This window comes from Oncorhynchus keta, chromosome 29 (genome assembly GCF_023373465.1).
Source record: "Oncorhynchus keta strain PuntledgeMale-10-30-2019 chromosome 29, Oket_V2, whole genome shotgun sequence".
NCBI classification, from domain to species: Eukaryota; Metazoa; Chordata; class Actinopteri; order Salmoniformes; family Salmonidae; genus Oncorhynchus; species Oncorhynchus keta.
Genome location: NC_068449.1, coordinates 33,784,925 through 33,795,379, shown reverse-complemented (window position 1 = coordinate 33,795,379; position 10,455 = coordinate 33,784,925). Strand labels below are relative to the sequence as shown.

Below are 10,455 nucleotides of genomic sequence, written 5' to 3'. Positions count from 1 at the left end.
TTCAAACCGATTTATTATCTAATAGTGCGTGAAAGAATTATGCCCAGTTTGCTGATGCCGTACGTGCATGTGAGATTAGGCATTCACGTGTGTGAAGTGTGTGTGTGTGTGTGTGTGTGTGTGTGTGTGTGTGTGTGTGTGTGTGTGTGTGTGTGTGTGTGTGTGTGTGTGTGTGTGTGTGTGTGTGTGTGTGTGTGTGTGTGTGTGTGTGTGTGTGTGTGTGTGTGTGTGTGTGTGTGTGTGTGTATGTGTGTGTGTGTGTGTGTATTCAACCATACATCCAGAAACCATTGCCAGAGACGTTATTAAATGCACAAGTGCCATGCCACAGGTTGCAGCCAGCTCCTCCCCTGACTGAACAACCATGACTTAGAACTGAACACTTATCAGACAGGTTTGACCTGCTAGAGATTCTGACTTCCCCTCATCATCCTAGTCACGGGGTGTACTGTACTATTCTACTGCACCATTCAAAACTCACTGAAAGCCCGACGTTTCTACCAAAGGGTTTATATGAAAATGTGTTCTGCACAAACAGCCGCACAGAGACAAACAGGGGCATGCAGAGAAGTGCAGTGTCGTTAGGGTGTGTGTGTGTGTGTGTGTGTGTGTGTGTGTGTGTGTGTGTGTGTGTGTGTGTGTGTGTGTGTGTGTGTGTGTGTGTGTGTGTGTGTGTGTGTGTGTGTGTGTGTGTGTGTGTGTGTGTGTGTGTGTGTGTGCTAAGACAGGGGAGGCAGGATACACTATAAGGCAATGTGTGTGTGTGCACCCTCGCACCAATCTAAGGGTTGTCTCAGATGTAGATTGACACTCCAATTGTCAGTCAGTCACCGGTTTCCTTCCAACATTAGTGTGGTCGCCATATTTATTCAATTACCACAGTTATAGTCTACATTGGAGATTTGTTTTGGATACTTATACAACACTAAAACAGGCCTGTTCTACCTCTGCTGTAACCATAGCTACCTCTCACACACACACACAAAGACACGCAATCAGCTCTAAGTCTGGTAACTTCTCAAATGTATAGGTTCCAGATCAACAAGGTACATTCATATATATGACACATGAGGTGTGTATCTCACAGGCCAATTGTAAACGCTGTACTGTCCAGTGTCCTGCAGAGTTCAGTGGGAGTAGGATGGATGCGCTTGCCCCTCTGCAAGCGAAACAAATCATTGCAGTTATTTGAATCCATTTGCAAGCAAATGACAACAGGAGCGGATGAAGACCGGATGGGATAACTAGCTAGAGGAGAAATCTGTGTTAAATGATGGAAGACTGGAGCAGTAGCCATCATAGACAAACCGGAGTCCAGAGGACTGACTCAGGAGCCAGACTAGTAAACAGTAGATACACACACACAGAGACATACAGGCACACCCACACACACAAAAAAAAAACGATTTTGCCATAAAAGTAAGTGGTGTGTGGGAGAGAATGTGCAGAGTACACAGTCCTAACCCCGAACAACACAAAACACATTGGACTCAGATGACATCACCATGGAGGGCCTCTGTTCTCAGTTAGCGGGATGGATTAGACTCGGAGACTACTTCAGAACCCCATTGAAGAAGAAATGACAGAGGGATTTAATTGCTTTGAACTTGGACTCTCATATGCCTAAAAGTGCTCTTTAAAATTTGACCAGGTTATCTTTGTTTCTTCATATGTCTGGTTGGTATTTTGTAGGGTAGCTAGACGTTTAATAAATGTTTATGTAACACAATGCTACTACTATCATATTGTAATTTTTTTTTAAATAATAATTAATTAATGAATAGGTGATTCATTCACGTTGATGCGCGATATTAAATAGAGATAGGGTAATACTTTTTTCAGAAAATGTCAGCGTTTCCTGATCAATCTTTTCTTGGCTATAATCTAACTTGCCAACACTCTGTGCATGCAGCGCTTCGAAGACGCTGGCGCTCCTGCGCCTAACTGCGCTGTTTTTGCCTGTCAGTATCCACTTGTACATGCCGCGTATAGTAGTCCATATCTACCCGCTGTATAAGTCAAAACCTAGAACCTTTACAATAAATTAATTGGTAATAGACATTTAATCGCCTGCAAAAACGCGCACACACACTATTTGTTAGAGATGTCTTGGGAAACACATGCTGAATGAATTTTGAATATCTTAAAGACTGAATATAGAGTAGTTGGATAACAAGGCAAAGGGGGAGAGGTCAACAAATCACACGACAAAAAAAAGAAAGGATGAAAAGTGGACCGAGCCCACAAAACAAAACCTTATGATGAACATAAATCTGGTAAATCCATATAGCTTGCCAAGACACAAAGTAGGCCTACTCACTTTCAATTACCTCACGATATCCTGAGAAATCTGTATAATTGAAATATGAACATAGGCTATATACACCATGCCAAGGTGTCATGAAATTAATTCAGCTGTCAAATTCTTTTGTAATAATGCAATTCGGGGGGTGCGGGGAGGGGGCGTCAAAGCAGAGACTAAGGGCAATCGCAGCTTTGGTTTACAGATGGCGCGAGGATATCTGACTAGTGCTCGATAAATGGGGGGGGACTGTACAATATTTATATGTTTAAATTATCTTAAGAAATTCAACATATATTCGGTTCAATGCTCACAAAAAACAACAGGGATACCGGCTTTGGATGTTTGATAAAAGTTTGGTGGTTTGGTAAAAAAAAACACTTTTTTTTTATTAGACTACATTTGAAAAGGCTTTGACATTTTCTGTTTGGGACACACACGTTTCCTCGATTTTCCATCAACTTTGTCATTTATCTCCAAACGATGTATCAATACATCACTATTAGGTTGTCATTATTATCATTATTATTATTACACTGGTTGGGAATGCTTGTATTCAAGTAAGAGCACACGTGTATATAAGTGGACTACAGGATCGTGAAAGTGTGACGAAACAGAATCCTGTCGTCTACAAACACATGATACTTTCTACGCAGTCAATTGCTCAGTCTATGGACTATAACGCCAAGTTCATCATCTATATAATATGCATCATCTATATAGAGTAAGAAATCAATTGCCTCCGACATGTCAGAGGCCCATTCCCTGACGCCAGGTAATTGTACTTGATTCTGTACTTGGCCTGAAGGACTTTGTGCAGCCAAGATACCTGACCGCCTTTTAACCTGCACCAACAACAGCCTATACACGTCATGCAAAGTTCAATTCTCTTTTTGGGAGAGAAGAAGTTGATGGTGATATAACTGTATAAGAACTTACTGTATACTTAAAAGATATTTAGACCTAATAAGAGAAATATGTTATTTTCTATATTTATGCGGCTTTCACAAAAGTAGTCTCGACTTGTAAGCACATGCATAAAGTCTGTTGAATTTAAAAGTAAACCGTAAAACAAATAGAGTACCTGCAATATAATATATTTACTTGGTAAGCAAAAATGGATTTAAAGGCAATTCCCTTGTTGTACCTTTATAGTGTCAAATGCCATTATTTATCAACTAGTGAAAACTGGTTACATTCTGTAGTTCAAAACTATGTTTTTCCCAACCCTGGTGTAAAGCACTGAAGAGTTCACAACCCTCACTTAAATTGATCAAATTAGCCACATGTGTGAGTAAAGATAGGCGTCACAAAATGACACATGAACTTCCACTGAATGTAAAAAATTAATTAAAATGTAAAGAAAGCTGTCCCCAATGAGCTGTGTGATTCTGAGGGAAATGGAAAAGCAGGTACTTACGTGCTATTAATTCCCTCTGTGACACGTGCTGTGGGTTCCCCTGCTTGCGACGGGACATTGCCCTGGCATTTACACTGGCATTGCCCGGAGACCAGCACTCTGAAGGATGGGCTCGCTTCCCTCCTATTGCCTCCTCCTGCTCGGCACTCAACTTTTCACGGGACCTCCACAAGACCGAGGCTCCTGCGCTCGGACCGCCGGCCGGGGAGAGTGGTAGGTCGGGCGTCGTGCTGTAGGCTAGTGGTCCCCTCGTTTGGAGATGCGAAAATGTCTTTTGCGTTTTGTCTCGTCGGTCCACTCTGCCCCTGTGTGTGTGTGTGTGTATGTGTGTGTGTGTGTGTGTGTGTGTGACGAGACCGTGGGTAGCCTGGCTATAGCCTACCTTCAATTCTATTTCACCTTCTCTCTTTAGGCTACTCACACCATTGGCAAAAGGTGTGTGAGAGAAGTGAGATCTGTCCAAGTAGAATAAAGAAAGAGATCAGACGTGGGGGAAATATCCTTGGATGATTGACGGTTGTTGTGAGTGACAGTTAAGATCAAACACCGGCAAGTGTCCCTCCACCTCGTGAGAGAAAAAGAAGAATCAGAACGCGATGGTCAGCGCGCGCTGACAGCTCGGGTACCCAGACTGTGTCCAGTCAATTGCTCAGCCTTACTTCGTTTCTTCTTTTAGAAAAATACGAAAAACTCAAATAAAAAAATCGTAAACACACACAATTACAATAATTGATGATAAAATTTTAGAAAACTATGAATCCAATTTTTCTTCTTGGGCACTTGGGTATGGCCAAGTGATGGGCACTTCTCTTGGTGCAGCCTTGAGCACACAATGCCAGGTACTTTTCAGTCTCCTCAACTCCAAGTGCTCTGTCCCCTTGTACGGCTCTGTGGAGACCGGGCATACAGGCTGCCACCTCCTTTCTCAATAAATCAAGACCTGCACGCTTTTCTCTCCCCTTTCTCTGTGTGAGTGTGAAGATGGCGGAGTGAGTCCTGCTTCCCCCGAGCTCTCTGTCTCTCTGTGGCTAGAGCTGGCTCCGTACAATGGGATAAAATTCAAGTTCAAGTGCGGACGTGACGTTAAGTCTACAGTGAGAAAGAAAAATTGGAGACTGCAAGAGCACTGGGGGCGACTAGTGGTGGCTTTTCACAACTATCGGATCACCAGCAGCAAACAGTGGACAGCGCACTGCCGCCGTCTCTCAGAGAGAGCAGCAGTGGACGAAGCCGCTCGTTCTCACTGCCTCACAGACACACGCTGAAGGGAAACTCGCTCAGTTTCAGAAAAAAAAAGAGTCACTTTATTCTTTATTCATGTTATTCAGAAAAGTGTTCAAATGTTTTTTTCTCTCTCATTGACCTTATGACCTAAATAGATTGTTGATTTTTTTGTGTTGCTCAGACCTACTGGGCATATTGCAAGACCATTCATATCAAATGCATTCATTGTCAGCCGTCAAATATAATTTATTAGAAATATAATGAAAGTGGTGATTTGTTTATATATAAGGTCACTTATTGTATACGTGGATGACGTTATGATGTGGTCAACAAGATGTTTATTATATTTGCGCGTATTTCTGTCTGCGCTTTTGGCGTCCTAGTCTATTGCAGTTGGAGCTGATAAGGAGGTGGAGACACTTGTCAGTCGAATAGACGTTCATATAAAGTATGCCCTCTTACATTTTCCATAGGCTATAGACAACATTAGACCTGTTTTCTGAAAGCCTTCCCTGTGCGTGGAAATGTGTCGGTGTAATGAGAAACATTTTAACAGCGATGCATTTTGTTCAGAGATTTTATCATAAAATACTAGAACATCTTAACTCACTGCAAATGATCAACATAATCACTGGATGCCATTTGATGTTGATTAGTCATAATTGTCTGCAATGTTTGTTTGATGTTTCAAACAAAAAAAGTGTAGCCTACCGTAGTGCGTCTTATTTATCTCTGAATATTAGTTCTCCGCAGACATTCCTCGATATACATTTAGATTTGTTAAGCGTTAGATATTCTGTGATAAATGTATCATGACCTAGTAAAAGACGCAAAGCAAATTCCAAGCTTCAAACGCAATTCATCAGAGGTCGATGAAATATATATTGTGCTTAGGCCATCTGTGAACCTTATTACAGGGTTATAGACAACCTGGCTATAACCTATCCTCTATGTGTCTTATTCGCTATTTACAAGATTTACACATGATTCGGACTCACCCGTTCAGCCTAATGTTAGTGTCCAATGATTGGAAGAATTAAGTTATACGTTTTTGAAAAATGAACCGGAGTGCAAACTATTGACACAACTGACTCATTCCTGCGGTCCTCGTCAAAATCTATTTCAAAATAGTTATTGTGAGTATGGTACTCTACCAGGCAAGCATTTCAAATTAAATAACATCCTTTGTCCTAATTCTGCACACTGGAGTTCAAATCCATCATCACGGGCTTATCAACATCATGACAGCCATAAATGAGAGAAATACACTTCCAAGTAAAATGAATGTCAAGCTGAAAATGAGAAACACACAATGAGGCCCAGAATGGGAAACAGACCCAGATCATACAGTGGCAGCAGCATCTATGTTGTACAATGCAGATGATCCAGTCACCATTCTCTGCTCTGCACCACTACTGACTACCTGTCTGTGTGTCACAGCTCCAGTGAAATGTGAGACTTTGAGACACGGGATAGCGTGGCACTTAGTGAAATAGTGAGTTTGAGCTGAGATTCTCCCTGCGTGGGTCTGTGCTGGTAATCTCCTGCATGTCTTAGTGGGAGCTGATTGATGATAGAGGCAGGCAGGGAGGGGAGAGAGAAAGACAGACAAGCAGACAGACAGACTGGCTGGCAGGAAGAAAGCCAGGCAGTGGTCACGGTGACACAGTGAGAGAGGATATGGATAATGGTGGGGTGGGGAGTGGGGTGGGGGGTTCTAAAGAAGACATTAGGAATTAATTGAATTAAAGAGATGGGGAGGGGGTTTACAAAATAATCAACTTATTCATTTCAACACAATGTAGAGTGGGTCTGTTCTGGTCAAAAGAAGGGCACTATGTGGGGAATAGGGTGCCATTTGAGATACTATGTCTTTGCTGTGGTGCATCTGGTTTTGATCTAGACTATGATGCTGAGTGGTAATATTTCTCCCAACACTCTCACTCAACTTTCAACCCAGAAGTGCTATCTATCTAGGCTTTTTCAAATGTGACCTATACTAACGGGCTATATGTGATGCAAGGGATTCTCTTTGTACCAAAACAAAACACAAAAAGAAAAAAACGTTTCAAAGCTGTTTCCTGGTGGAGGGAATCACTAGGCATCAGAAAGAGAAGTGGGATTTTTTTTTGTTTCTCTAGACATGCATGAAAGGTCAACAGTCAAAAGAAAACATGCCGGTCATCCTTTGCTCTCCACATTTCTATCACGTTGATTGGCTCACGCCTCAAGATTATGCTTACTCTTCCAGCTACTTAACACCCATCTCCACATCTCACCAGCTGGATTTGTGGGCAAATCCCCCTGCAAACCCCTTTCCTCAACTTCCATTTTCTCTTCCTCTGGCTGTGTTTTAATCCATGCATCACAGCTTCACGCCGCTCCGTCTCAAGATGTTTTCTGCATATTTATCTCCAAGTGGGGCCGGGTCAGGTATTCATCTCTTCTCCATCTCTCCATCTCTCTGATGATCGCAGGGGAATCCAAAAGGCCTGCTATCCCAGGTTTTTTTTATTTTTATCCCCGGTGCGTTCACGACGCGGCCCACTAGCTGAGCCTCCCTCTCACATCTAGATTAGGGGGAGAGAAGGGTTTGTTCCCGTGCCAGGTGTTGTCAAGCCCCACGGATCTTCTCATCTGGTGAGGAACCATGAAATACGCCTCTATAAGCCTTAGTGGCCCGTTGCTCATTGAGACAGACTGCCGCTACTGCAGAGCGATGTGTAACACCACCTCCCCGCCTCAATGAATGGACTTTGTTACTTTGTTTCGTCCTCCACATCGCCTTGAGTGCTCTTCCCTTCTTCTTCTTCTTCTCTCTCTCTCGCTTTCTTTGTCGACACCAGTCCCTTTCCTTTCTTCGCGGCTAGTCTTGGCTGGGGCTTCGAGCTTCAGCTGTCTTCAGTAGCAGCTTGACAAACTCGGAGCCAAGCGCTTTCCTCCTTCCCTCCACACACCAGCGGGAGGACATAAATAGACGTTTTCATGCTCATTTACAATTAAAAAAGCAGGGATTGCAGGTTCTTCCAAATGATGTCTTTATCATATGTATAACAGAACACCCACCACCTATTTGTAAGGATGTATCCAACGGCTTTGTCCTTGTATTACTTAGCTGAAGGCATTACGCTGAAATGTAAATCATTGTCATGTTTAAGACTTTCAGTATATGCCAATGGTTTTAGGTGTTATGGGAAGCAACATATGAATGTTGGATTAGTACTGAATCACTGTAGTGGAGGTAGTGGTCAGTTGAAAGGGACTACATTTGTGGACTGTAATGGAATGATAGAAACACTCCTGTTGTCTCATTAAAATGTGAAAGGTCACCAACTGACAAAACTTCCATATTTGGGCATCAAACTGTAATCACAGTTGGGCAAAGTGAAATGTTCTCATCAGACCATTTCAACAGCATCATCCAGATTAGGAAGAAGAAGAAGTGAACTGTCCATTTGTGACTTGGCTACCATGCATGGTTTAGCGGGACTCTCAGAATGTGCGCTTTGTCCTTCTGATCTCTGATTGGTTCATTACTCAGACCCACACTGGGCAGGTGCAGTCAGTCACCTCTCTATTGCATCATTTCCTCCCTATTGAAAGTTCCAGGGCCAATTCCTTTCTGAGCTGAGGACAATCAGTGTTATAAGTTATGGGGATGTCGACACTTCCTGGATGTAAATGTCCTGTTTTCCCCCCCTAATTTCATTTGCATATATAGTATATGCAGCGTTTGGGTTTTATGCTAATGCTAAATAAGCAGTTTCTCTGGGCTAATGATTCTAGCTGGCGATTAGAGGATCATTTACGGGACATAGAGGTGTCCTTAGGATTCTTTAGAACTCTTCGTTCCTACAGAACAACCGTCCAGGAACTGGCTCGCTAATATTCATGTTTATTTGTCCAGATGCAAGTTGACAGTATGGCGAGACGTGGAATGGGAGAGACTCATGTTACAGAACAGCGAGAAGAAATGCAACAGAGCCCTGGAGTCATAGGGTTTTAGAAACACTTGTTTTCACCCAATACTTTAAGTATTTTTCACTCTCACTCAGAGGACTTGACACTACCCTCCAGAATATCATATGAAACAATTCAATGTTAGCAGACAAAGGGAGAGAGAGAGAGAGAGAGACAGTCTAAATACTTTAGAATCCATAGTTCCATAGATATAGCTAGAGGGAGTACTTCAATATTAGCCCGTATTCGATTTTTTATTGAACTGGTAACAGTGCTGGGCGATATGAATGTGATAGTGCTAATTCCTCTATAGCCATGTAATGTCTCCCAGACAGACTTTTTATGCAACAGTACCCTCTGTTGGCTAGCAGCTGCCACATGCAAATTACAGGCCTCTATCTGCTCAGAGCAGTCTTAGCAAATTTGGGCCTCCTTCCTCCGCTCCCCTCTACCATCGTTCCTGTTACCGCACACCTTCTCGCTGGATTAAAGGGAAGAAGGGACAAGAAGAATGGTCTTGTTTCTTGTCTTCAGTGAAATTCTACAGTTTCTCTTGTTCGACAAACTGGTCTGACTGTCTGAGTCCATTTGAAAGTCAACGTTAAGTATGATTGATCACTTTCATTTCTCTGTGTTTTGACGGTCTGTTCTGTGTCACAGCTACATGTCTTTACCTAAGCTCCCAGACAGTGACTACACTGTAGCCAAATTAAGAGATAGCAGGTTGATTTTAAACATTACCTGCCCTGAAATAATATTCACTTTGGGTGTCCTCCTTACTGCGTGTGTATGTTAAATGTTTCATTAAACTTTTTTTTTTTTTTATTTTTTTTTTTACACCGTTCCTATAATAGACGTTGCGAATTAAAAGTAACCTTTAAAGTGTTAAGGAGCGCTCCCAAGACGTTCTCCACATGAGTCTAAGAGAGTTTCAAGTGTTTGAGGGGGAGCGAACGAGCAGAGAACAAGCCCTTAAGCACAATTAAGAATATCAAAGTTGAAATGATTCCTTTTAAAGGGAAAATGCTAATGATAGGTTTATTTAGAACAAGTTAACACATTCCCTGACTCTGCTCAGCTCTACTGAATCCCAAGCTCTCATTAAGAGCTCTCCAATTGACTCTCCTCTAGTCTTTATCAAAAAGGGTTGGGGTGTTTACTTTAGGATAAAATAACGGTATTAAAATGAACTAATCTGGATCGGATGGGGCTGGTTGTTAGTTAATATATGTGTTGGTCATTATCACTGATTAATTATATAATGAGGGTAAAAACAACCTAAAAAAAAACGATGCATTTAGAGCTCACAGAGCCAGAAGTGTCTTTACAGCGTAATTAGATATCCATTCAATTACCAGCTTTATTTATGAGACTGCCTTGTGATGTCATAACGCGGTCATGTGCTCATTTTTTATTTCCCCTCTTTTTGTTGTTGTTGTGTGGAATGGAACAGAAAGTCCGTTTTTATTGTTGTAACCTATTGTACCCATACAGACGGATCTCATTTGATGTAGGCTGTTTGATTGAATTGTTTACACATTTTGACAGC

General features: G+C 42.1%; 1 protein-coding gene across 2 annotated transcripts in view; it reads right to left on the bottom strand.

Moving 5' to 3' along the window:
- The window catches only part of bcl11ba (BCL11 transcription factor B a), a 66,001-nt gene extending 61,076 nt beyond the window's left edge, over positions 1–4,925 (bottom strand). Inside the window, exon 1 of one of the 2 annotated variants that reach the window (XM_052486457.1) lies at positions 3,723–4,925. In XM_052486457.1, coding sequence (XP_052342417.1) covers positions 3,723–3,780 — 58 coding nt within the window. In that variant the 5' untranslated portion in view covers positions 3,781–4,925. The remainder of the gene's footprint in view (positions 1–3,722) is intronic. The other variant, XM_035743368.2, reaches the window with a different exon arrangement.
- Between the last annotated feature and the right edge of the window lie 5,530 nt (positions 4,926–10,455).